General features: G+C 50.9%; 1 protein-coding gene across 2 annotated transcripts; it reads left to right on the top strand.

Annotated features, from left to right (window-relative positions):
• The first annotated feature begins 5,727 nt into the window (after positions 1-5,727).
• FOXC1 (forkhead box C1) lies at positions 5,728-27,709 on the top strand. 2 transcript variants are annotated; one of them, XM_066992542.1, is made up of 2 exons: positions 5,728-6,019; positions 25,365-27,709. In XM_066992542.1, the coding sequence occupies exon 2, from the start codon at positions 25,786-25,788 to the stop codon at positions 27,574-27,576; it is 1,791 nt and encodes a 596-aa protein (XP_066848643.1). In that variant the 5' UTR covers positions 5,728-6,019; positions 25,365-25,785; the 3' UTR covers positions 27,577-27,709. The 2 variants fall into 2 exon arrangements, with proteins under 2 accessions (XP_066848643.1, XP_066848642.1); XM_066992541.1 differs by lacking the exon at positions 5,728-6,019 and adding an exon at positions 25,069-25,267.
• Positions 27,710-27,770: the final 61 nt, after the last annotated feature.

Here is a 27,770-nt window from a genome sequence, read left to right as displayed (position 1 = left end):
AAGCAGAAGTAGAAAAAAACATTAATTATATTCGCATTTGACACCAAGACTAGGGAAGGGGAGGGAAAACTAGAAGTTTACAGGGAAAATGTAAATCGGTTTACGAGGATTTGAGAATTAGACAAGCATTATTCAAATGTTGCAAATTTGTAATTACAATATGTCAGCAAGCATCTTATCACATTTGGATAACCCGATGATACCATGCAAGATACTTTGCACAGAAGAAAAATGGTAATATATTGGACCCCCAACTGGATTATCCATTCTTTACATAGTATTTTAAATGCTGTATAAATTAATAGATGCATGGAGCTCTCAGCAGAAGAAAAGACCTACAACTGAAGAGGAAAGCAACAGAGATGATGGAAAGACTCAAACAACTGCTGCATATAGAGTTTGCCCCTATAGCCCAATGAGAAGAGTGAAATTCAGCTACTTAATGATCACAGATCATCTGCACAGCTCTGTCTTAAATGCCATATGTAAAGTACGGCTTACTGCAACCCAGATTTGTCTACATGTGAAATGACAAAACATGTGCAAAAGAAGATGAGAGAGCTAGAAAAAAAGGAGCAGTTATGCAAGACAAGATAGCTCAGGAGTGTTAGTACATGACAGAAGAGTCCATGAGAATTACAGCCTGTGCTGCGTAGGTGCCGGATGCAGGATCAGTACTCCCTGCAGGAAAAGCTTTCCTCAACACTGTGAGCTGTTGCAAGGTCCCAGAGACCTGCAGCTGTTGTGAGTCACTGCCCAGCTGGGGTGAACCCAGCACATCACTCTTTGGCATGCACAGGAAATGGACCCTGTCCCATACCCAGCTTGAAGGCCAGCAGACAGACTTCAGATGAATTGTCTGAACCATAAATTGCCCACACAACCTTGTTCTTAGAACCACAGAATGGAATCCTAGAATATCCTGAGTTGAAAGAGACCCACAAGGATCATCAAGTCCAACTCTTGGCTACACACAGGACCACCTAAAAATTAAGCCATATGTCCAAGAGTGTTGCCCAAATCCTTTTTGAGCTCCGGCAGGTTCAGTGACATGACCACTGCCCTGGGGAGCCTGTCCCAGTGCCTGACCACCTTCTCAGTGAAGAACCTTTCCCTAACCCCCAGCCTGACCCTCCCCTGTCCCAGCTCCATGCCGTTCCCTCGGGTCCTGTCGCTGTCCCCAGAGAGCAGAGCTCAGCGCCTGCCCCTCCGCTCCCCTCGTGAGGGAGCTGCAGGCCGCCATGAGTCCTCCTCCTCTTACTCTGGCTGCAGCCTATTGCTCATTTCTGTCTCCTCACTAACAGCTCATAGCTCCTTCCTGCTATTCAACCTGGCCTCCTTGTCCTCCATTTCAGCTGGTGCTTGGTTCAGGATGACATACCACGGTGTGGACACCATAGTGGCTCCTGTCCCAAGCTCCCCCCCCGCACCCTTCCTCTTGGAGGAAGAGCTCACTCTGCTCTTCCTGCAGCCTTGCACGGGCTCCCTGACCCAGCACAACCCCTGTGGACACCTTGGTCTTGCCCCTTCTGCTCTTTGTGGCCACAAGACAAAAGAACTGACAGTGCCTCCTTTCCTCTAAAATTTGGTCAGATCCTTGTCCCGGGCATTCACCTCATCCTGAACTGAGCACTACCTGGAAACCAGCACAGCTCTCAATACTACAGTTTTCTTTATCTTCCTGCCCCAAATATACTGTGTACCATAAAAAATAACAATGCAACTCTGACTAGATGATGAATGTATAAAAAAATACATCAAAACCTGAGTGCAGCCATGAGGGTGAAAGCATGATACAGGTGCCTCAGCACATTTTGGACAGAAGTCTTGAGCTCGGTTTCATCAGGTGAGTATTCTAAAGAGCCTGTCCCAAGGTGCTTCAGTAGTCATGGAGCAGTCAAGCCTCCAACTTGGTATCATGAGGGAAGTACCCCAGCTCTGCCATTGCGTATAGGAAAACCTCTGGGATTGAGCACATGGAAAACTCATTCCCTTTGTGGTTTTTCCTTCTCATCATTCCATGAATCAGGCAGCATTTATAAGAATCTTAGGTCAGCAAATGCCAACTGAACACAGTGGAGATTTGGGCACCTCTATCTGGCCCTTATTAGTGAGTTCCCAGGAAACAAGCATGGTAGAATTTGACCCGCCTGTCCTACCTCCCTCTCCTCCAAGTTAACAGCATGAAAGCCCAGAAGTTTTACTGACATACCCGCATAGCTAGCATGCACCATACTGAATTTCAGTATGACACACTCTGGGTTTCAGCTGGGATATATCTATACCAGTATACTTGGCCATTATTGCATCAGGAACATGCATCCAGGCCAGCTGCCAGGACAGAGTTTGCTAGTGAACTAGTTTCCTAAACGAGGTGGCAGCAAGAAAACTGCCCACTGGGTACAGTTCCTGGCACACTCCAGTTGCCAGAACAGGCCTAAAAATTGTTCAGAGTGAGTGTCAGTTGCAAAGGGCCATGCTCACACCAGAGAATGTGCTAGCAGTTTACTAGCATAGACAATCATGTTCCAGGGCCAAAAAAGGCTGCCAGACATGCTTAGATTTACTAGTACAGGCTCAGCCTCAGCATCTGTCTTTTTCCCATGTGAGTAATGATACAACACCGTCCCAGAATGTGGCAACCACACAGCTAAAAAGGGATCAGATTGCATCCTTTGTGTAGGAAGGTGGAAAGGTACATGCTGGATATTTCCTTCCCACTTGATCTCCTCACAGTGAGCTGAGCCAGATCAGCATATTTGCCTTTATCCAATCTGCTCATGATAGGTAGGAAAGTACATCTGAATACCTTCTTCAGGGCAATTTCATTGGTCCTAAGGTTATTTCTGAAATTTGCTCAGATTCTTCAAGAGTGCTTCACACACGAATACCTCTCAGTATAAACATATTATTTTTAATAACATGCTTTGGCAAATGACATTCAGAATATGCTTCCCAGTCCACATCAAAGTTTAGAAGGATACCACTCCTGAATGCAGCTTTGGATATACATTTTAAGGGTAAAAATCTTCCCTCTGAGGCCTATAGAGTTACATGTGGAACAATATATATGGCAGATAAGAATGGCTGCTCTGATTCTCCTCACTTCATTGTAAATCAGGAGTGATTCTTTCAATATCAGATTGTCTGCCAGCATAAAACTTGTACCACAGGAGGAACAGTAAGTCCATAACTGTGTCTGACTTTACGAGCCATTCTGGCCAAATACCCATTTCCAGCTGTGTCATCCACAAAGAGTGCAGTCTCCAGTCCCCTTACCTACACATCACTGCCAGCAGTTATTGTCCTCTCAGCTCTAGGAATTCCTCAGCCATGTTTAGCACATTGCACCAAAGTCTCTAAAATGGTTTAAATTGCAGAGCTAATCCATTTTGACTAAAATGCAAAATCTTCCAGGAGAGTGAGAGGGGCCTTCAGAAGGTGGATAGCAAACAGCAGTTGAAAATAGCAACATCTTCAACAGATGCCACTGTTAGCAGATCATCCTAGTTATAAAACACAGAGCAATAGCTTTAGAACAGATGCTAAGCAAGGAATAAAATGGATGTGCTTTGTGTCAGAGGTAGAGGATAAAAGACAAAGCTGACTGCATTAGGTGCATTCCCTCCAGCTATATCTTCAGGAGAAAAAAAAAAAAAAAGTGTATTGTTAATGGCTAGCTCCAAACACAGACTCCGATTTATCCTCAGCACTTGATTTTCACAGTCAAAAATCAAGTGGAAAAGAAGACAAGATCTAAGTCAGGGAACAACTTCATCTGGAAGGGACCTCCAGAGATCCCTTCTCCAAGTCCACACTCAAGACAGAGCCACCTCCTGCACCTTCGTGCCACCTGTGGGAGGACATGGAAAGGAGAGGAAATGAACTGTAGTGCCAGGACCCTGTTCTCTCACCCTTATCCAGTGCTACTTCCAGAATAACCAGCATACACGGATAAAGGAAAATCCCACAGTACTCCTGGTCGGTGAAATCCTCCAGCTCTGTTGAAGATGAAAGTACACCTCGTGGTGCTGGAAGACAACTTGGTATCTGAAACAGTCATATTCATCTGTATTTCAGACTAACAAGGCATCAGTGAGATCACAGCCCAGACTGAAAGGTTTGGGTTTGTCTGCTTGCTGCTGGCAAAAGGGTCAGTGAGTGGGTACCTCGCTACTGGACACTTAACAGAGGGTAAAAATTCACTGAAAGCTTTAAGACACCACCAAAAGCAGTCAATTCTTTATAATTACAGTCTATCCATCCTGACTTCCGAGCAGTTCACAAATGTGACTACATTTTGACCTCACATTGCTCTCAAGAGAGGGGAAAGTATTATCAAAACCCCCAAGCACTGGAGCACAGGTGAAGAGCTACTCTAAACTGAAGTCACAGCTCACTGTGGTGGGGTTGGTCCTTCCCAAAACTTTGGCGTGGGTCTCCTGCCCCCGCAAACTCTTTTTAGATCTCAGACATGGGGGACAGCAGACAGGCAGGTGCACAAGTGAGCAGCAGTGTGCCCTAACTTTGTCAGCCGAGCACCATCAGCAGAAAAACTGCCTCAACAAGCCAAGTGTGCTCTTTCAGGCTGTCAGATCCCAACCCACTTAGGGTTTCATGGGTCAAAAACAGAAGAAACAAATGGCAAGGCACTGGGTCAGCTGATACAAATGAGCATGGCTCCATTAACTTTTCACTAGGTACAATATGAGGAGACTTGAGCCAGTTGCAGGATAACCTACGAGTGGCTATGAAGTTAAAAAGCAATCTTATGTCATTAGTGGGCTGGTTTTTCTGTTTGTTTTTTGTTTAAGCTGAAAATTATTTCCTCTTTTTCTTTTACTTCTGCTGTTTTTTACCTCAAAACAAACCGGACATACACTTTGAACTATCGGTTGAACACTGTGTTCAAAGATGACAACAGAGACAGGGCAATAGCTAAAGAGGTTCAGCCATGAAGTCAAGTCCCAGGGGATTACTGAAAAAGGGCAGGACTTGAGAGTTGGCTGCTGCAAAGTGGCTTTGATCTTCTGAAGCCATTGACCTCCACCTTCAGAGGCTGTTCTTCCTCAAGCCTCCCATCAGCTGCTTGGGACCTACTGCCAGGATCACATAAAGTCCCCGAGCTTTTCTGGAGCTCAAAGGTAGCACCGAGCAAAAAAGCAAATCCGGAGGGAACATTCCCCTCCCTGCAAAACGCACGGAGGCCAAAGAAAGAGGGAATAAGCAGAGGCCTCCTTGCTTGCAGCTGACAAGAGGTCTGAGAAGAGATGGCCTCTCCTGCGACAGATGAAGCCTCCAAGAGACGCAAAATAGCTTGTGGCAACAGCTTGAGACCGTCTTGCAATGCTGGTGTCCTCACATTGCCCAGACAGCTGACGAAACCACATTGAGTTAGCCGGGTGCCTCACTGCGGGCACTGTGCTGCAGCTCCGCAGGCTGTCACTGCCCATGCGGCCTGCACCACCAAGGCACGGCGCTGGTCGAGAGCAGCGCAGGGCCGAGCTTCCAGCCTTCCCCAGTTGGCGTAGCCCCACCAGCTTCCCTGGAAATCTATTGATTTACAGCAGCTGAAACTCTGGCCCCTGCTACGCTTAAAATCCGAGGCAGGCTTTCATTGGACACAGAAGAATACTCTTTGGGACGCTTTGAAACCTGTGCTGTGTGCTAGCGAGGAGCTAAGCGATTCCCAAGATTTTCAGTGAGACATGTACAAACACACACCGCGCACCGAGCAGGCTCCCTCAGACACACAGACACCAAATACACTCCCTGGGATGTGCCAGGGTGAAGAAGAGTTTTCTAAGTCACTTCATTTTCACTGGAAACTCTGCGCCAGTCCTCCCACATACAGCGCGCTGTGTGCTCCTCGTAACCAGCATTGTCTGAACTTGTGGTATTTTAATAAGTGTTCCTGCCAAGCCAAAGACGCTCTAAGACACATCACCTTTGTCCAGAGGAGAATCCCAGCCGAATCGAAGTCCAGATTGCGTGACCTCTGCTACAAAGCAACGCATAGGTATGTGAAACGAGTTCCTATTAAAAATAACTGTTCTGCCTGCTGCCTGCGGTGGAAGGGGGCACAGGCTGCTCAGAGAGCGCACACAAGGGTGACAGAAGGCAACAAAAAATCCTTTCACCGTACACAGAGGAAAACAAGGAGGTACAAATGAATGCCTCTTTTTTATTTTGTAGGGACAGGTTGGCAAAAGCAGGCTACTGGGTTTGGGCTGCATGGAAAAGAAGGATTTTCTCTCTTTCTGGAATCCCGATTCATCTTCATTATTCAGTCACTCGAGCTTCCTTGGAAACAGAGTGCCACTGAGTTATTATGGCAGTCATAGATGAATTCAGCAGAAAAATATACATATAATAACGAAAGAAAGTAAAACTGCTCTCCTTGTGCAGCCCTACAGAGAGGCAGCCAGACAAAAGCATGAAAAAATTGACTGTCTGGCCAAGAATGAAATTGCTGGCAAGTCTGGTTTCAACCCTGCTATTAGCTCTCTTGCAGCTGCTTCAGCTACCCAAGCAGCATTGAGATAAGTGCGTTCTCTGAAGTCCCTTCTTTTTTCTCTCTCTCTAATTGGGGGTAGTAAATATATTTGCATATTAGCCTGCTTCTGATTAATACAGCATCTGAAAGAACGTAGGAGACAAGTCAGCCACCTTAAAAAATAAAATTAAAAAAAGGAGAGTGAGGAGAGAGAGAGAAAAAGCTCTCTGAAGCGTTCCTGCACTGAGGGATGACTGTCATCCTTCCTTTGTCGGCAGGGCGCTCTCCAGATGCATCGCACATGGGGCAATTTGGCTGTGCCAAAGGGCCAGGACGCAGGCAGCTGCACGAGGGGGGAGCTGGGGGAGGTGACGCGCGTTTGCAAAGTCGCTGCTGGGGGCTGCTGCCTTGTGCAATGGGTGGGTGGGCAGAAAAGAGTGGCTGGGGTGGATCTGCACCCACACAGCTCCCACCTGCACCGAGTCCTAACGCCGCGGCCACCTCGATGGCAGAAGGGCTGTGGGCAGAGATGCCCAAGAGGGAGGGAAGGGGGTGCACGGGGCAAAGCTCATATCCCACCACTAGCCCAGGAAGATCACTGCTGAGCACCAATGGGCCAGGTCAGGGCAGGTCACACTCAGGGTCTTGACCTCAGGGATGTATTTGGGACCTGATGTAATGCTGACCAGCGTGATTTTATGCTCAGCTTCAGGCAGGCAGTAAGGTTTCCCCTCTCTTCGGAGGTGTAAAGCACTTCTGTTGTAAGCCCCAAAAAGAGGGCACTGTCTCAGGGTGGAACAGAAGAGGTTATGGAAGATTTGCCAAGAAAGTGCCTGTGCTCCTCTCCTTCCAAAACATGGCAGGCTGAAAAAATTGAAACATATCAAAAGGCACCCAGCAATTGTTTTTTAGGAAACAAAAGAAGCACTTACAGGTTGGCTTTCCCACATTGCTGCCTTAGTAGATATACTAAACAGACAGCTTGATCCGGATGAGTCACACAGCAGAAGAGGAACAATGACCCGTGTGTTCCTCCAGTACGAATTATTCATTTTTCTCTGTCAATAAAGACATTTTTTTTATATATATAATTGCACCCAGGCAGCCAATCGGGAAGGTGTGGCTATCAGCAGATCGCCCCCTCCCCCAGGGAGTCAAATCTATCTGGCAGCGTGTCAGAATTTTGCGATACCCTAAGGCAGGCCGCAGCACCTTAAAATAACTTCAACACACCTCGTGCCATGCCTGGATGTTGAATCAGCCCAGAGGTGTCAATCATGGCCTGCCGTTTCAGGGCAGAATCACCTCAGTTACTCTGATCCTCACTTTTGAACTTACAACTTCCCTTCACGGAAATTGGGGGGGGGGGGGGGGGGGGTGTCTACGTGTATGTGTGTGTGCCTGTGGTGTGTGTGTGTAATTCCCCAGTCTCCAAAATAACAATTCCACCCTTTGAGCCTCCCAGTTGGGAAACTGCCCTTGCAGAACAGCGAGTTCCTCTTTCACAACAGCCAGTTGCTGAGAGGAGGCAGCACAGCTTGGCACTTACAGCAGGAGACAGCAAACCTGGGCCATCCCTTTAGAAATTTATAGGACTTTTGCTACCGACAGGCACGTCGACGCGATTTAACCCCACTGAGTTATTCTAAGCTTAGCCCCTAGATCTTTTGAAGAAGCATCTGTGCATCTCAAAGGTGTCAGTGCTTTGAGAGCTCACCTTGAGAGGCTAGGTCTGGTTTTCAAGGTGTCTAGTGTTGCATTACACCCATACATGCTATTGCTGTTACTGTGGAAGTTATTTATCTATATGGGAATGGTCTCACAGGCCGGCATCCTGCCATGCTGGATCCACATGTGCTCTAAATCCTTACCAATCCCAGTTAACTGCTCAGCTGCACTGGGAAGCTGCGGCCACACTCAGCACCCAGAAGCGAGGCTTTAGGGCAGATGCTATTTGTTAAAGTACTGGCCATACTCCCTCGTGACTTGCTTCCCCAACCTGCAAACTAAGGATAAAAACACTGTCCTTAGCCAAACACTTTGGGGCACACGTGCAAGTGCAACGCATACCACGCATCCCACTGCCCTTCAGCTTAGGAGCGCGTACATCCCGCTGCTCTTTGATTTAGGAGTGTGCACAATTCCTTTCCACCTCACCTTGCTGCTAAACTGGTGACCTAACAAACCGTACAGCCTTCCAGAGACCCAAGTCCAAGGATTGACTTGAAAATAAACAAATAAATGCGATGACGGTGATGGCGATGATAATGATGATGTTGTTGTTGATGATAATAATAACAACGGTAATAACAATGGCAATAATAACAGCAATAATGATATACGGTGGGTTTCTGGCGCCTTGCCCCCACCAGCCGCCGGGTGCCGCTGCTGCTCCACCCGCGCTGGTCGCCGGCGGCGCGCACGGGGCCGCGGGGAGCGCGCATCGGCTGCATGCGAGCCTGCGTGCGGCGGGGCGGTGGAGAAGGGGATGAATTTGCCAAGAGCACCACGACACCAGGCTCTTATCGATTATTAGGGGCGCATAAGGCACTTGGGAGAAGCTGGGGAAATGAATGGGTTTTCTTGGCTTTTTTTCCTCAAATGGCTAGTGGCGTTTTTACTCCATCAGTTCCCTCCCAACTCCTGGGTTTCACCCTCACCTATAAGCCCGCTGAGCATGAGGTAACCCCATACGTCCTCCTTCTGCTCATCCCCACATGAAATATCTCCTGTAGCAGCTTTCCAAGGCATTGCCTGCCGGAAGGCAAGCTCAGGGGGTGAAGTCCTTTCGTAAGTTTGTCTGTTCAAAGCCATTTGCCCTGCAGCCTGGCTCGAAGCAGACCTAGTAAAACCAGACAAGCAACTCAGGCAAGCCTCCCAGCCTCCTTCTTCTCCTCCCCTATTTCTCCTCTCTCACCCCAACTAGTTAACTTTGTTCACTCTTAAATCCCAGGACCACCAGGCACTTCTGTCCTGCCAGACCGAGCATTGGGCAGGGCGATCCTGAACAGAGGGACAAGAAAAATGGCAAAGCAGGGGGGTTAAAGGCAGGCTGAGCCTAGCAAGCATCGTCTAGACTTTCAGTCTCATGATTCAGTATGTCTGATGTAAAACTATTTAAATAAGAGTTATGTAAATAACGTGGCAGACAGATAGATTATTTAATATAATCAAAGCGAGATAAGGCATGGGCCCCAATCCTTCCCTGAAGTAAGGCTGCTTTGTGCCATCCTCACAATGCAAACAGCCCCGAGGCCAGGAGACCCAGCCAAGGCAGGATCACCCCAGTACGAGGAGATAGCCTCTTGGCTAGCAACCAGCAGAGCAGCTCCTGCACAGCTTCTCCATCCCTAAAGCCAAGCGGAGGGGCATTTATAAGAAATCTCAATACCCAACAGGTCTCCGCGGCCATAATAGCGCCTCGGAGCCACTGCCATTTGGGATCCTTTAGAGCAGCCTTCCTTCAAGCTACGCTGGGGGACTTGCCTTCAGCTGGGGCCTGTGACCATGGAGAGAACTGGGTGGATAATAAACAAGCAAATTTTTCCCTCACCTCCCGGCACATCTAGCCTCAAAAACAGAGTTGAAAATAGCCCTTCAGGTAGGGTAGCACTTCCCTCTCATTATCATGTTATCACCTTTAGCGCATTGTCTGGGTTTTACTCATTTTTAAACTTCCCAGGTCACGTCTGCACCACTGCAACCAGGACAGGCCCAGCTGAGCTAGCTCCAAATCAGCATCCTTGGGGCCAGACAGCAATGTAAATGGAGCAGGACTGCGTGGAAGCATAAGGCTAGCTTGAGTTTGTTGACACGAGCGGGAGCTGTTGCAGTGCAAGTGCACCCTTATGTAATGTGATTTCCACCAGCCCCCCCTTCCCAGGACACCGAGTTTCCCACTAACTTGGTTTGTTTTCATTTCACAGTGAGGTAACTCCACTCTCTTGACATTTCCCCTCTCTTTTCCTTTAAATGTAGAGGCCTGACTTGACCGTCCCTGCATTAAAATCAACACGCGGGCAAGCTTAGGTAAAGTTTAAGTAAGGACTGTGCTCTTGGCACTTTCCGCAGCACCACACCCTCGTGCCTCTTCTCATTCAGGTCACTCGTACCTCTCCTGACTGTACCTTTTTTCTTCTTCTTCTTTTTCCTTTTTTCCTCTCAAATTACATGGTATCTGCTCAATTTAATCATCTCATCCACTTTGGATGGGAGCAGCCAGTCCTTCTTCCAGACATCACCTGACCCACGGGTAGTCTTAGCAGTTGCATGACCATGTCAATTAAGGACAGTTTGCTTTTAAGGCAGCAGAGCTAGACAGAACTATCCCCACCATGGGCCAGTTTATTCAGGTACAAATATGCTATGTTCTCCCACCTGGCAATGCAGGGTAGTTATAGCAGTACAGCTGAAGCCAGTGCTGATGGTTTTTATGTCAGTGCATCAAGCATGCCTGGCTTTTGCACACAAAACCAGGGCAAGCGTGCATGGCAGCTCTTCCTCTCTGTCACAAGTGCACAGCAGTGAGCAGCATGGTAATTCATCTCCCTTCAGCTCACAAACAACATTAACCATCTACAGGCAACTTGAACAAGGAACAGATTTACTCAGACTTCCTCCACTCCTACCTTCTACCCAAATTAATGCTGGAGTAGACAAGGCCATGGAGCATTTCCCTTCCCTTTTTTAAACCTTTCCTTAGTTTAAATGCTCTGACTCATCAGCAACACAAAGATGACAAAATGTCTATTCACCTCCCCCCCTCCCCTTCCCAAATATTTTGGCATGATTTTGCTATCAAATTAGGGTACTCAACCCGTGCCAGTTGGATGAAAAAAAAAATGGACTCCTAAAACACTCATTGTATATGATTAGGATTCGGGGAGGGTGCGGAGCATAACATCATAATAGGCAGAAAGTGAAAACAGCCAAAGGAAACGCCTACACTCTTCCTTTACAAAAGCTGCTTGTTGTGTCTGTCTGAACAATTGTTCAAAAACCTGGAGGGGAATTAGAAGGAAAAGATAACTGACTTTATTAAGAGCAAAAGATTGATTGAGCAATTGATTGCACTTAATTGGAACTGCAGGAGGAAGGGAGAGGATTTCAGGTTTTTTTCCTGGTCTCATGGAGCCCTGCCGGCAGCAGCCCAGTTACCCAGCTTCGAGGAGAGCAGAGCTTTGCTCCTTCTCCCCGGGCATTGCCCACATGGAAGCAGCTGGTGCAGGGAGCTGACCCCTCACACAGCACTGCCAATCACAACATGTGAGGCCTCAAAAAAGAGGAGGAACTCAGGAATCACAAGGTTAAGATTCAGAGTTTGGTTTGCGCTTGTGTTTCTTTCCAGAGCTTTTTTTCTTCATTTCTGAGGGAAGCTCGGAATTGAGCTTTCCTGTGTAACTACAAGGTCTAGAACCCTTTCAGTTTTTTGCCCCCTCCTCCCTTATTTTTTTTTCCTTTTCCTCTTTTTTTTTTATTATTTATTTTAAGAAAAAGCAAGATTCTTATATCATCCATTCATTTCATGAGTGGAGCTTCTAAAAGAAAAGTGTCATCCAATTCATAATAATGAAATCTGGAAGAACTACATGACTAAACTTCACTAATCAAAGGGACAGGAGCAACTCTGATATGGGGCATATTTTCATGAAGTAAAGGCTCTGTTTTCTGGAGTCATGTACATAATAATGAAGCTGCAGCACAAGAGAGAACTAGCTCAGAGTTTCACAATCTTTTATTCCCCAAAACAATCCTCAAGGGGAAAAATGATAATGTGCATGAACAGTTAAAATAAAAGCAAAACCTGAGCTAACCCCTTTGAATTAACCGATTCCTCCTAATGTATTGTTATTGCCTTACAATATGTAGTACCTTATTTTTCCTCTTAAACAGCAGGAAGGACAGTTACTCATACTGCACAGATAAGAGTGGGATTTCCAGTGAAAACGAAGGTTACAGGAGTTAGATTTGGATTTGTTTTTTTAAAAATCTAATTGCAGGGTATATGGGCCTCAAAGTTACGTAGACAGTAAGTACACAGAATCACTGAGGCTGGAAGGGACCAGGGACCTCTCGAGATCATCTCATCCACCACAGATGTTATTTATTCACCTCAGAACACTTTATGTTCATAAATACAAAGGCTTTTTCCCTATGAAGGCAAGGTGCTCTCCAACAACACATTTCACACCCTTCAATCTCACCTGCCTTACTCTAAGCAAGAGCAGAGGCTTTACCTGAATATTTTCAGACGAGCAGACTGGGTAAGGAAGCAAAATAGGAGAGAAGGCAATACTGCAAGAGTGAATGGCCAGTTCTGCAGACTGGGACAATAACAGATGGCCCTAAGCGTGGTAGGGCTGAAGGGCTGACTTAGGTCCTTCCTCCTCACAAAGACCATAGGTGAAAAAAACAAAACCCAGCAACATTGAAAGCAGCATCAGTTTCTCTGCTACCCCTTCTAGCCTTCCAGAGCTAAGAGCTACATGAATGTGACAAGAAGGAAACAAATAACGCCTTTTACAATAAGGCTGTCCATGCCAAGTTCCTTAGGACTGAGAGACAAACTCAGAGGAGGAGGAATCAGCATGGGCTCATCTCTCTCAGACACATACCTCCTGTGCCAGCTGCCACAGCTGGCAGCCTCCTGCAAGCCTCTCCACAGTCACCTTCTTTCCTGCCCATCTGCCAGGAATTACCACTTTCCTGGGTCTGCCTGATGAACCACTCTCCCTCCTCTACCCCAGAGGAAATGAGCCTGGTCAGCTAGCATGACTTTTAATGCAAGTCTTTCCTAACCCAGCCCATCAGGACTGAAATGGGATGGGAAACCCCAATGTGAGCAACTCCACCAGCAGGGCCAAGAGGTCAGTAACTTCTGGCAGGAGGGCAGCAACCGGTGGTAGGAAAAAAAGCATTCCTGGCATCCAAAGGGGTCCCTGTCATTGAGCCTTTATCGCCTTGCTCCCTCTGGAGAGGGACCATGAGCAGGGCCACTGGAGCAGTGGGGCACACGATTCTCCCCTTTTTGCAAACAGCTCCATCACTCTGCAGCTACAATTACCTGTAGCTAGCGCTCGTTAAGTGCTTTGAAGATCGAAAGCGCAGATACAAGTGTTAAATATTGTAATTATTCTTACTACATAACATTGCTGCACTGGTAGTAGGGAGGGGTTGTTTTTCCATGTTTGTATGTGGGAATGCCATGACAGCTGCTCCTTTCTGTAAGTGAATCGCTGCCAAGGACCTTGATAAGGGGTTGTGCTTGAAGGAAAAAGACCGAGTCTGGGAGTTTTCTTGGAGTGCTGCATACCACAGTGAAATTAAACTGAGCTCTAACCGGGCTTCCTCCGTCAGAGCTTATTCCTGTACGTGCTGATTACCCCAAGCTGCCTCTGGCAGCGGGAGGGGCAGCAGTGACTCCCAGCAGCTCAACAGGGCTCAATCCTGTAAGTAACAGGCAGAAGGAAACACAGCTTGGACAAGAAGCATAAGAGAAACCCCACAAGCACCAAATCCTGAAGTCCACATCTCTGTTCCTCATTACTGCCTTGCAACTTCTCCAGATCATGCCAGGAGCTGGGCTGGCACCCAGCTGGCTTTCTGTAGCCAAGCACAGATGTGCTGTGCCGGATTTGGGTCACATCTGAGGACAGAGCCGTGAGGGACCGCTTCAGGTTGTGGGCGAGAGTTAAGCGGGTTTCTGTGCACCTCTGGGCTCTGTGACACAGCATGTACAGCCAGACTCGAGCTGAGGCTGACAAGACATCATACGACCTGCTGTCGCCACATCTCAGCCTCCCTCCCTTGTCCTGTCACAGCCCTGACCGCCTTGAGCCTCACCGAAGGTAATCCCCCTTGCTCCAAGAAGAAATGTTGCTGCCACTCATTTCCTCCACTGTCAGGCACAGCCATATGCACACAGACAGTCCTGAAGAGGTGAAGCCACAGAAAAGATGGGCTATTCCTACCTGAATAGAAAATACACATATGAAGCAAGCACTGTGAAGACAGCCCCTCAGAAGTCTTTGCCTCATCTGAAGCCTACTGACAGCGGTAGTACTGAATTTGGGATTGTTGAGATTGGTCATGGAGAGAGTCATGCTTTTGTATCTTTAGTGGTTTGTGTAGAAAGATGTCTGTACTGTGTTGTTTTTTTTTTTTTTTTTCCAAAAAAGGGATGAGGAGCACAGAAAAACCCTAAAAAACTACCTTCATTTTACAACATTTTTCAGCTCACTTGGTGGCCTGGGAGGAGGTGCAAAGGTGGCAGAGGATGAAGGACTGGCAAGAGAGAAGCTTGGGTGCGTCACAGGGGAAGGGAAAGGTTGTAGGAGGAAGTGTAGGAGGTGATGCAGACAAGCTTACTAAATTGCAAGGCAAAATGTAGATTTTGTCCCCAAGCAAAACAACTCTGCACTGCTGTCAGGTCAAGCTAATAAAGCCAGCTCTTCAGAGACTCCACCGTCTGTCTGTATTTCCTCTCTCACCAAGAGGAAAAATAATTAATAAGCAGCTTCTGTCTGGCAATCAGCAACAGTTTGCATCATCGCATATGGAGATGGCAGCCTTCCTGATCAGGAAGCACACCTTCTCTTCAGTTGTGTAGCTTCTCCTGGTTCAGCCCCGAATCTCAGTGCCATCAACAGTGCTGCATACGACTCCTCTGAGGGGCTGAATTTGGGAACATCCCACTTATAAGTGCTATAAAATGAAGCTCATCGAGGTTTCTAAAGTCTCAGTGGTTCAGCCATGGGCACAAGGGCTGAGCTCCGGTATTTGCAGAGTCTTCACAACATGGGATTTGCAATAGAGAATGAATATTGCTGATAAGATGCATATTCACAGTGGATTTAGTACCGAATAGAACAACTTCCTTTGTTTACTATGCAGAGAACACAAGAAAATTAAGCTGATCTGGTGCAAGTCCAAGTCTCTGCTAAAAATGCTTTTGACAAAAGCTGACCTTTTTGCTCCTGAATAAATATTAGCTATTTGTTTGCGCATTGTTCAGCCAGTTTTGTAGATAGGCAAAGAAAAATGAGCAGAGAACTTAGTCATTTTCCCCCACCAGCAATTGTCAAATAAATTATTCACAAATACATGCTTCCATCATTCATCGAGCACTAGACTAAACACTTTCTACTAAACTTAGTTTTCAGCATCATGTTTCAGTTTATGGTTACATTTTTCCCTGGGCAAAGTGAGCCAGTCATTAGACAGCTCTCATAGGTTTCTACTAAACATGCCTGATTAAGTCTTTTAAGAAGGAGGAGGTGGAGGAAGTTGTGTTTTGAAGTCAATGGGAACATTTCCATTCACTTCAATGGGAAATGTACTGGAAGAGATAACATTATTTTGAAGACTTAACGAGTATACTTAGTTCTGCACACAAAACAAAACAAACAAAAAAACACACACACACAAAACCCTATGCCACCATTGTACACTGCGCTTGATGGTGGTCAGTCTTCAACCTGGACAGAATAAGAAACCAATCTTAACACTAGAACTGCCCAAAACAGCCACTTGCCCTACCACCAGACCAAGGCACTAGCTGGCATATAATATACACACATCAAGTCCTGCAGCATCACCAAGGTTCAAGTCTTGCTCACTCTCCAGCAACTTAACTTTTTCCACACATTCATTCACCATGGTGATGCTGAGCTGGCACAGGTGCTTGCCTTTAATTTCTCCAAGCCAGAGCCACAGCTGATGCAATTCAGCTTAGTGGCTTAAGGATCTGGCCTCATTTGAAAGGAAAAGCAGAATATTAAAAGAAAAATGAAAAAGAAGGGATTCAAACATGGATTTCTGGACTGATTTACTGCATGCCAAGTAGCCATGCGAGGTCAGGATGGCACACGTGCAAGAGACCTCTGAAACGAAGTAACTGCACGAAAAAACCACCTTCAAAATTTATATGGGTAGGCAAATTGAAAAACAGGCACACCTCAAGAGCACACCTTTGCTGCAGGTCAGCAAGAAAACTCAGTGTCATCTTTTTCTTCAAAGAGGTTTAGACGGCTGCTGCCATCCCCTAAATTTAGAAGAAAGAGGGACACGGTGTACTATTCATCGTATGCAAATCCCTGATGAACACCACTGAAGGCAACACCTGCGTTCGTCCCTGCAGAGAGCGATCATTTTAATCAAATGGTTACTGTAAACCTTCCTCTTCAAAAGGAAATGCTATATTTTATCCCCGGTCCCATTGGTTTCAGATGAATCCTTAAAGTGTGGCCCCCAAGACAACTATGCTCATTCATTACTAGCACATCAGCTCAAGATCCTGGGCACAATCAGGAGCTAGACGGTGTACAAATGCAGAACAGGAGGCAGTCCCTACCTACCCTGCCAAGATTACAATCTCAGAAGTCATAGGGGAAAAAAATAATAATAATAGACAAACAGGCTCAGCAGATGTTGAAAGCTAGAGGTGTGGTGGAGGGCTCGCATTCCTTGCCTTATTCAGTGTGGAGATGCAAGAGGAGCCCAGCCTCTGGAGGGAAAGAGATGCGTGGAGAGACACAAAGCTCTCCCCATGGGCCAGTGAGGCCTGTCCACTCCCCCTCCCACTCTCCCCCTGTCCACTGCCACCTCCTTTCACCCAGCTCTCCTAACCAGAGGATCCGTTTTGGATGTATCTGTGCCCACGGTGGAAGATAAGGAGGACAGCACAGCTGGACTTTAGCTTAATGCCCTTCTCTCCTTTTTCACTCAGCTCACTTGAAAGGTTCAGCTCAGGGCTTTCAAAAGAACCAGTGTTTGGAAGGCTGGCTGTCCACATTTTTTTTCCTCCCCAACCTGTGCTTTAGCCCTTCAAGCTCAAGGCCTAAGCAACAAGAGAAGAGAGAGGCAATGGCATAAAAAGCTTTGTGCTACTGCCAAAACATGTCACCTGAGGTCCCTCCATTCAAAATCGAGGGTTTGACCAGAGTTGAGACCTCTAAAAGACAGAGATACCCGGTGCAGAGCTGATAAGGACCTTCCTTTCAAACCTATCCCAAAGCCCAAGACTTTATCTATTGGATCAGCCCCTGCAGGTACTTAGACGCCACTCTGCCTACTTTTTGGATCCCCGTGGGATTTAGGCTGAAAACAGGTGCCAAGATGCTCTGACTCAGGCGGTTGTGGGCATGCCCAGCAGCGGAGCGGCTGGTGCCTGGGGAGCACGCAGGTAAGAGACGCAGGCACCTACCAACCTTGTTGGATGCCTGCAAGGTCAGGTGGTCGCTCGGCCCCGAGCAAAGAGGCACCTCTGGCTTTGGGGTTTAGCAGTCCAAGCTCTGCCTAAGTCCTGTGGCAGGTGACAAAGTCCCCCTCCAGGGCTGGCCCATATGGAAGCCATCCACGTTTCCTCCACGCATTTCTCTCCCCTTAATTTAAGTGCGCCTAATCAGGAAATCTGCCTAATTGGAATATCTCGCTTAAAAATCAGGGATGCTTACTAACAATGACTGCATCTTGATCGGGATGGTAATATCACTTAATTGGGATGCCTTCAGGTATCTTAGTGGTTTGGGTTTTTTATGTCTCAAGCTCAAGCTAGTCTTGTCTGTCTGCTCCTCATAAAACAGCTTTCAGTTCCTCCTTAGTAATGACACAGGCAAACGATGATGTAAGTTACTTCAACATTTTTTGCTTCTGGCTGTTAGTTGGTGTGGGAGGGGCAAATTACCTGTTACTGTGGGTGTTCTTGCCACAGGGACGGTTACAGGAGCTTCGGCCTCCATCCCATGTGAAGCCTCCCCCTGCCTTTGTGGGCCTCCCCGTCGTGCAGGGCGCGGGCTGTGGTGCTCCGGAGGCTTGGTCGATCGGGGAAATGCTGTTCTCTGCTACCTGGCGAGTCAAGGCCACCAAGCAGAGTGTCCTACCACAAGTGTGCTACCCGTGACTTGCTGTTTGCAGCTGCCGTGAGACCGAGAGGAAAAAGGAGTTTGTTAAAAGAAAGCTGTATCTGCCTATCTGCCCAACCAACCACACTTCTACCCCACAGTTATTCACGTGTAATTATTTTAAATATGAGCCTCAGCTAAAAATCACTGGCTCCACTTTAGGGGTTATCAAGTTAAACAAAAAACTTATTTTTGTTTTTAAGTAATCCCTCAAGTGTCTTTTCCTTCATGGCACACCGTCTTAGAAGACCTGTATTTGTGTTTAACAAGTGCAGCACTTCTCAAGCAGTCATCGGGCAACAGATATAAGCTTGCAGCCTCTTCTACTTTGCAAAACAGGGGACTTGACCTTGTTTGGCCTGGCGGGTGCCATCCTCACACACAAACATGAGCCACGCCACTAAGCCCAGTTGGCCAGCTGGCCTCGCCAGGGCAGAAATCAGGGCAGGAGCCGTGCAGCAGGGCTGGCAGCGAGCCAGAGCCACAGGGCCAGCACCACATGGTCACGTGAAGGGGGCTGATATCACCTGGGCAAACAAGGATGACCGAAAGCTTTGCTTTCAGTTGGTCTTCGAGAACAAAGAACTCTGAAGGGACATTGCAGTAAACACTGCCAAAGCTCTTTTCTGCTTCAGTGCAAATTTTCTGTTTCAAATCATGCCTACCAGCCTGTTTGTAGATGTGAGGGAATGGTGCTGCACGTGGCCTGGTGGAGGCAGGGAAGAAACAGAGAGCAAGCAGATTGGAAACTGCGGATGGAACTGGCATACTCGGGAACCGCTCGGTGGCTGCTCGTACCTTTAAGCACCACGCTGCTTAGTTTTGAGGACAGAGCCCTACCAGAAAACGGGGCTTGCCTGGGGACCCCTGGAGCTGCAAATTCCCTGTGCTCATTATGCAAGTCCCATTTAAAAATCCCTCTCTTTGGTGCGTTCCCTACATTTCATGGAAAACAGCAGCCACATCTCGAGCGCTCCGCTCTTTAATGGTTCCTTCACCTCTTATTATTATCGTACCGTAGCGTTTGCAGAGTGAGCCATTGTTTTCTGCGTGTAAACAACTTTAATGGGCTACTCCTAGCAGTGCGCAAGTAACTGTGCAACGAGAGCGTTTGTGGCTTCGTTAACAGTGCATATGCAGATACCGAAGTTTTATGACCCGCATTACCATAGCTCGTAGGAGCCTTAAAGGAGGCTGGTTCTTTGGTGCGACTGTACTTAACATGCATAAATGCCTCGTAAAAGTGTGAAAGCCATGCGTGCATCTAGCTACGCGTGTATGTGTGACCCTGTGCGTATTTACACATCTCTCCAGCCGTACAAAAGCCGCAAATGCTTCTGCCTCTGGAGTCAGCAGACACTTTTACGAAGCTGTTCTTCGGAGGCCGAGCACGCCTGTAATTAGACAGCGAGGGGGAGGTTAAAAAACAGACCCACTTTTCCTGGAAACCAACACTTTTTCGCTCGCAATTTTTACGGGCCAGCCTGGCAACCCATAAAGACATTCCTTGGCAGAGCGCAAGAAATCACGGCCCCGGCAGAGCTGGCATCGCGCTGGCGCTCACCTCGGGTGCGCTTCGAGGAGGGGGGCCGGGGGTCCCTTTGCAGCCTCCTCCCCGCGCATCGGGAGCCGCATTTGCGCGGCCGGCAGGTGCGCAGGTCCCGCGGGGGGGCGCGGAGCGGCGCAGCAGAGGCGCGCAAGGGCCGGGAGGGGGCGCCCGAGACCCGCGCAGCGCTCGGCGCCGCGCAGGTGGCCGCCGGCAGCGGGTGCGGGCGCTGCGCGGGTGTTGCGCGGGTGCTGCGCGGGTGCTGCGCGGACCCCCGGGCTCCGGCGCCCCCGCGCAGGGGCTGGGGATGCTAAAGGGCTGTTCGCCCTTCGCATCCATCTCCCTTTTCACCCCCGCGGCCCGGGGGGCTGCGCGCCCTCCCGAAAAAAAAGCCCCCAGCGCTCTGAAAGGAGCGCGCAGGGCGCGGGGAATGTGATGTATCCAGGGGCTGATCGCTATCTGCTGCCTAATGACTTGCCAAGTGCTTATCGCTTCCCCGAGTAGGAGCTGTCGCTTCATTCTAATGTAAATAAAGCCTTCGTACAAATAAGTCTCTCCCCTCCCGGCTTGCTGAGGCAATAGGTGGAGATGGAGCAGGACCGGGCTGCGAGAGGTTCGCGCTCCCAGCGCCGTTGCCCCCTGCGTGTTTTCATTTACACGGTTCCAGAGAATCCGATGGATTCGGCCCCCCTCCACCCTCGCTGCCCCTCCCAGAGAAAGGAAGGAAATAAGGGAGGAAAAGGAACACAAAAGGGACAAGGGACCTTGGAAAGTAAAAGGGGAAAAGAAATCATGTCTGGTTATCTTCTTGCCGTTTCTGTAGAGAGTTTTAACGCCCCTCCAAGCCCCCCAGATGTTGGTATTTCACTGTGAGATGGCAGAGCTAGAGAATCTGCCAAATTAAAGGGGTTTTACTCTGTTGTGGGTTTTTATTCTTTTTTTTTTTTTTCTGTCTGTGTTTGCATGTGTGGCACCGCTCTACCTGAACTGCAGCAACAACACGAGTAGTTTCCCACAGCCTGGTTTTTGTTTTTATTCCCGGCGCTGTGACATCTCTGCGATGCAGCCTGTGTCACAGGGACGAATTATAGGTATGACCGCGATAATTATCATGGGAAGAGGAATCTCGCGGGCTCCAACCTATTTGTGGTCTCGGTTCTCCCTTGTAAATTAAATGCAAAATTCGCTTTTAGATACCAAAAGGTGAAATTAAGGCATTTCGCTTGCGAATCACACGCAGCCCATGACCACTGCCGCATTTACTGCGAAGGGCACTTTATTTCTCGTTCAAGAACGAGAGCCTAGAAGATGCCAGAGGGACAGAGAGCTCGATTTCGTATTGGGTTGTGTTATTTACGCCTTAAGATAAAAGCGTGGACTGGAAGACTACCTGGGCTTATTTATGAAATTGTTAACCCACGTTAATAAAACAACAATCACGCCTGTTTGCTTAACCGAGTGGCAGCGAACAGCCCTTGCGTTTAGCGACCGCCTGAATTGCTGGGGCTGAGGGGGCAGAGGTGCTCCTGCAGGGCAGGGGGGGGCTGTCACCGGTGGCCGGCGGCTGCAAACGGAGAGGGGGCTTCGGCTTCGGATGGCTTTTCAGACGGTGAGGCACGGATTTGTTACCGTCTCCTGCCCCCCGAAAGGATGTTTGTTAAGCGGTTTTCTCCTGCGGTGTCGCCCGCTGCTTCAGGAACGTGGGAAGCTGCATCCTGAGCTGCAAAGAGCCGGGCGGCTGGCTTCAGGAGTCACAGGGATGCTGCTGTGATGTTGGAGCCAAAAGCAGGAGAGAGAAACGAAGCTCTGACTACGTCTAAACATAAACAGCCCGAGGCTGGCAAGCAGCTCACCTCCAGGTCTGGGAGAAGAGAGGAGAGGAGAGGACAACCCCCAGCGAGCGGCGTGGGTCCACCTGGGCTTTGCCCAGGTCAGACGGCAGCCCCTCCGCCTACCGCCCCGATGTCATCTCTCTTTCTGACATCTCCATAAATAAGGCTGCGGATGACCACACACGAGACAAGCCCCGGAGCGCTGCCTGAGCTCTCCCGGCCCGCCGCTGCCGTCGGGGCTCCGGCTCCGCTCCGGCCCCGCTCCAGTTCCGCGCCCCTCGCCCATGTAGAGGCCACGACGAGTGCGACAAAGCCAGGGCGCTGCCCAAACCCAGCGCCGGAGAGCAGGCGGGGGATGAAACCCAAGCGCTGAAGGCTCTTTCTGGGTGGCAGCCCAAGGAGGCAGTGGGAAAAGTGAGCCCTCAGCCTCCCCAGCCCCGTTGTTTTCCCCCCAACACACACATACCCAAAATCACAATCCTCACAATGGTGACTTTTGTGCCTCCAGGAGAGAAAGCAGAGTCCTGCTGCTGTGAGGGACGTAACTTAACACACACCAGGCATTGCGTCAGGTCGCAATTAGAGAATCGGAGGGGCTGTTGCAAAACGCATCAGACGCGAAACGCGCCGGATTAATGCCCCCCACCCCTCCTCCCCTGCCCTGCGCTGAAACTTCTCGCCCTTACTGCAGCGTGCTCGGGAGGGCAGCCCCGCTGCCGTGAGCACCGTCCTGCCAAAACGGCAAAGGCAGCGAGGGGCCGGCTGCTGCGCCTCCGGGGCAGCGAGCGGGGAGCGGGAGGAAAGTGTTTCTGACTGCAGGTAACGCCGTGGGAAAACCGGACGACCTGGGCTGCATGGAAACGCGCTGAGTGCCCCGTTTCTTTTTGCTTTCTTCCTTGATTCTTTTTTTTTTTTTTTTTTTTTTTTTTTGGCTTTTCAGCAAGGCGAGAAAGAGTTTTTGAAAACACAAAGTGTTGGGATCGCCGTGCAGTCCAGTGCTCGCACATTTATGAATTCTGCAGCGGTGGGAGGAAAGGGGAAAACGTGTAATTAGGCAGGAGCAGGTGAAAGATTCCAGACGATGAAATACAACAGGCTAAACGGGATAATGTATTCACCATTAAAGGACTGACATTTATTACCAAAAGGAGACCCGTTATGTTTGAATATGAAAAGGAGCAGATACGGGGCTGTATAAATTACCTCCTTCGCATTACTTGCATCTCGTTTAAAAATAGATACGTCTATATTGAATAACCAACGGATTTGTGTTTGGGAGCAAAGGACGGACCTGTGGAAACACCGCCTAGCAAACCATGCACCTCTAACACGCTCCCCAGACACGCTCCCCAAAGCAATCGATCACAGTAAAAAGCAAGGAAGGGGAGGGGGGTAGAAATCAGGGGAACCAAAAGGGGCTTTTCACGTATCGGTGGTGTCACAAGCTCAGGGTAGGCAATTCGTCTCAGTCACACACACATACACGCGGGCACGTCTTTCCCGTACAAATTCCACCCCTTAAAATAGATTTCAGCTCGTTCCCTTCAACTGATCTATTATTAACGCTAATGAAGCTGCAGAGGTACAGGCTGGGAGGTAAGGAAGAGTACCGGCTTGGATTTCAGATATCCGAAGAACTGGTGAAACACGCCGCTGGGCAGACACGTCTATCTACGACTCGCCCCGTGTTTAAAGCGCGAAAATAAAATCTTCTCTGAGACCCAAAAGCAACCGAAAAGGAAATGTTAAAAAAGAAATCACCGAGTCCTCACTCTCCGATCCCTCTGAGCTCCCGTTAAAGTGTTAATCTAAACACCTCATGACAGCCCAAATACGCTTTCAGACATTCAAACAAAGGCAACGACCCCAGAAATCAAGTCTTTACGGCAGATCCGGCCAAACAATTTCAGGAGCATCCATTTTATTGTACCTATTCTTTTTTTTTTTTCGCTTGTGACACACCTGACGTGCCACGGAGTCCACTCTGAAAGAGATTAGGAACAAAAGAGCGCTCTCTGCGGCTCCGGTCAATAAATAAAGAAGCCGCTCGCTCCGCCGCATCCGCTAAGGTCTGCAGAGATTTACCTGCACAAGCGAGCTAAAGACCCGGCACAAAGCACGGCGCCCGTGTTTATAAACAGCAGAGGCAGCGGGCGCTTTCTTTGCGGGCCGTCAGAGGAAAGCCCTTCATGGCTGAGTAATAAAAGGGAGCTGTGGAGGGAGGACTCGGCAGAAGCTGGTCAGCTGGAGGAATGCGATCCCTTCGGGAACGTCGGGGCAGGCAGGCGGCCGGCTGGAGGCAGGGCTGGGGCTGGGGCAGGGGCATCCGATCGCCCGCACCCGCACAACCCCCCCGCACTTTCCCCTCCGTCCCCGAGGCCGCGGGGGGTGAGGCTGAGCCTCCCTCGGAGAACAGCGAGCGAGCCGGAGCAGCCCGGGAGGCAGCCGGGAGGGAAGGGGAGGAGAGAGCCCGGCGGGAGGGCGCGGGGAGAGGAGGCGAACGAGCCTGAAGGGGGAAAAAATAAGAGTAAAATGAAAAAAAGAAAAAAAAAAACATAAAAAGAAATGAAAGAGAAATGAAAAAGAAATTAAAAAAAATAATAAAATGGAAAAAATAAACGAAAAAGTGAAAATGAAAAAATAAAATAAAATAAAATAATAAAATAAAATAAAATAAAATAAAATAAAATAAAATAAAATAAAATAAAATAAAATAAAATAAAATAAAATAAAATAAAATAAAATAAAATAAAATAAAATAAAATAAAATAAAATAAAATAAAATAAAATAAAAGTAGGGGAGGAACACGCGCGGCGGGGAGCGGGGTGCACGCGTGGGTGGGAAGCGCTCCGGGGGAGCACGTCCATGTGTATGTGCACTGGTTAAATATGGGGCTATGTGGATGCGCGCACGTCCTGCGTGCGCCCGGGGCGGGTTGCGCGGGTGGGGGGCGTGGGGTGGGCGCGCAAAACGCGCGCAGGACCAAGGGGGGGTCCACGCGTGCCCCGGGGATCCGCGTGTGCCGGCGAGCGTGTGTGGCCGGTCCCCGAGAGCTGCGACTCCCAGGGCTGCTGCTGCAGGGATTTTTTTTTTCCCGTCTTTTTTTTTTTTTTTTCCCTCTCTCTCTCTTTTTTTTTTAAGCTCGCTTTTTTCTTTTTTTTTTTTCTTTTTTTTTTTCCCTCCTCATTCAGAGCCCCGGGTGTCTCCCGGCCCTCATTGGCCGGCCGAGCTCGGCGGGGCGGAGCCGGGCCGCCTGCAAAAGGAGGAAAAGAAAAAAAAAAAAAGGAGAGAGAGCGAGAGAGGGGAGAGAGAGAGGGAAAAAAAAAAAAGGAGAAAACTGTAAGTGCGTAAAAAAGTTCTCGCCGCGGTGACGGATGCTCAAAAGTTCAGGAGTTTTTCCGATGCTTCGCAAAGCAGCCTGCGACTGAAAAAGAGACTGAAAAACGAGCGAGGGAGAGAGAGAGGGCGAGTTTGCACTGGGAGACCGGGAAGGTGGATTTTTTGCCGCTGCTGCCGCTCGCTTAAGAAAAAAAAAAAAAAAAAAAAAGCCAACAAAACACATCCCTCTACTTTTGTCCCTCCTTTGCAGACAACTTGTTGCAGATCCCCGTGGAGCGAGGAACCGGGAGCGTGGGAGCCTCTTCGCGAAGGTTTTATTTCCTTACTACTCTTTCTGCGTTGGGAAGCTGCTTTCTCCGCTGCGATTCCTTTTTTCGCCCTCCGCCGGTTTCTTGCGAGAAAACGCTTTCGGCCTCCCCCCCCGGCCCGGGCTCTTTTTCCCCCCCCGGCTCTGACTTTCCCCTCCTCCCCCCCCCGGGGCCGGTGGGCTTTGGCGGCCGAGGACGGAGCGGAGCCTCCCGGCGCCGCCGTCGGGCTCCGTGCCCCGTTTCCCCGCGCTCCGCCGGGGGCTGCCCGGTGCGGCTCGGTCGGCGGAGCGGCGGAGGGGTGGAGGGGAAAGGGCCGAGCTGCTCGGGCCGGCGGGGAGGCAGGGCGAAAGCTGCCGGGGGGACATGCAGGCTCGCTACTCCGTGTCCAGCCCCAACTCCCTGGGAGTGGTGCCGTACCTCGGCGGCGAGCAGAGCTACTACCGAGCCGCCGCCGCGGCGGCCGGCGGGGGCTACGCGGCCATGCCGGCCCCGATGAGCATGTACTCGCACCCGGCCCACGAGCAGTACCCGGGCGGCATGGCCCGAGCCTACGGGCCCTACACGCCGCCGCCGCAGCCCAAGGATATGGTGAAGCCGCCCTACAGCTACATCGCCCTCATCACCATGGCCATCCAGAACGCGCCCGATAAGAAGATCACCTTGAACGGGATCTACCAGTTCATCATGGAGCGGTTCCCTTTCTACCGGGACAACAAGCAGGGCTGGCAGAACAGCATCCGCCACAACCTCTCCCTCAACGAGTGCTTCGTCAAGGTGCCCCGCGACGACAAGAAGCCCGGCAAGGGCTCCTACTGGACCCTCGACCCCGACTCCTACAACATGTTCGAGAACGGCAGCTTCCTCCGCCGCCGCCGCCGCTTCAAGAAGAAGGACGCCGTCAAGGACAAGGAGGACAAGGACCGCCTGCACCTCAAGGACCATGCCCCGCCGCCGCCGCGCCCGCCGCCGCCCGCCGCAGCCTCCGCCGCCGCCGTCGAGCCCGAGGGCGGCCCCGCCGGGGGGGGCAGCGCCCCGCCGCCGCCGCCCCCCGTCCGCATCCAGGACATCAAGACGGAGAACGGCACGGCCTCGCCGCCGCACGCCGGCTCCCCCCCCGGCGCCGCTCCGCCGCTGGGCGCCGTGCCCAAAATCGAGAGCCCCGACAGCAGCAGCAGCCTGTCGAGCGGCGGCAGCCCCCGCAGCGCCCTCCCCTCCGCCCGCTCGCTCAGCCTCGAAGCCCCCGAGCCTCCGCCGCCGCCGCCGCCGCCGCCCCCTCCGCCGCCGCCTCCCCACCACCACCACCACCACCACGGGCCGGGCTTCAGCGTGGACAACATCATGACCTCGCTGCGCGGCTCCCCGCAGGGGGCGGCCGAGCTGGGCTCCGGCTTGCTGCCCCCCGCCGCCGCCGCCGCCGCCCCCCGCAGCGGCATCCCCCCGGCCCTGTCCCTCGGCGGCTACTCGCCGGGCCACAGCTCCGTCTACAGCTCGCCCTGCGGCCAGCCCGCCGCCTCGGCGGCCACCTACCACTGCAACATGCAAGCCATGAGCCTGTACGCGGCGGCGGGCGGCGCGGAGCGGACCCCCGGCCACCTGCCCCCCCCCGCCGCCGCCGCCGCCAGCCCCGCCGAGGAGCCGCTGCCCGACTACGCGCTGCCGTCGGGGGGCGGCGGAGCGGGGGGCGGCGGCGGCGGCGGCGGCGGCGGCGGAGGAGGGGGCGGCGGGGGGGCGCTGGGGCACGGCGGGCTGGGCGGCGCGGCGGGCGGCCACCAGGAGGGGCAGCACCCGCACCCGCACCCGCACCAGGGCCGCCTGGCCTCCTGGTACCTCAACCAGGCGGCGGCGGCGGCGGCGGCGGCGGCGGCGGTGGCGGCGGCGGGGGAGCTGGGCCCGCTGGCGGGCGCGCCGGGCTACGGGGGGGCGCAGCAAGGCTTCGCCGCCGCCCCCAGGGAGGTCTTCGAGGCGCCGCGCCTCGGCCTCAGCGCCTCGCCCGGAGGAGGAGGCAGCGGCGGAGGCCCGGGCGGCGGCGGCGGCGGCGGCGGCGGCGGAGGAGGCGGCGGGGCGGGGGGAGGCAGCTGTCAGATGGCCTTCCCCGGCAGCCAGCCCCTCTACCGCACCTCCGGGGCCTTCGTCTACGACTGCGGCAAGTTCTGAGCGCCCCCCCCGACGTCCCCCCCGCCAACTCCCCCCCCCGACGCCGCTCGGGGGTCCCCGCGGCCGCCCCGAGGGAGAGGAGAGCGCGGGCGAAAAGCCTTTGTACAGAGACAGCTCCAAAGCATGTCTTGGTTTTGTTAAAGGACAGTGTTACTCCGATAACACGTAAGTTTTTTCTGTTGTTGTTGTTGTTT

This window comes from Anser cygnoides, chromosome 2 (genome assembly GCF_040182565.1).
Source record: "Anser cygnoides isolate HZ-2024a breed goose chromosome 2, Taihu_goose_T2T_genome, whole genome shotgun sequence".
NCBI classification, from domain to species: Eukaryota; Metazoa; Chordata; class Aves; order Anseriformes; family Anatidae; genus Anser; species Anser cygnoides.
Note: the sequence above shows the minus strand (reverse complement) of the source record. Positions and strands in the feature narration are given on the sequence as shown.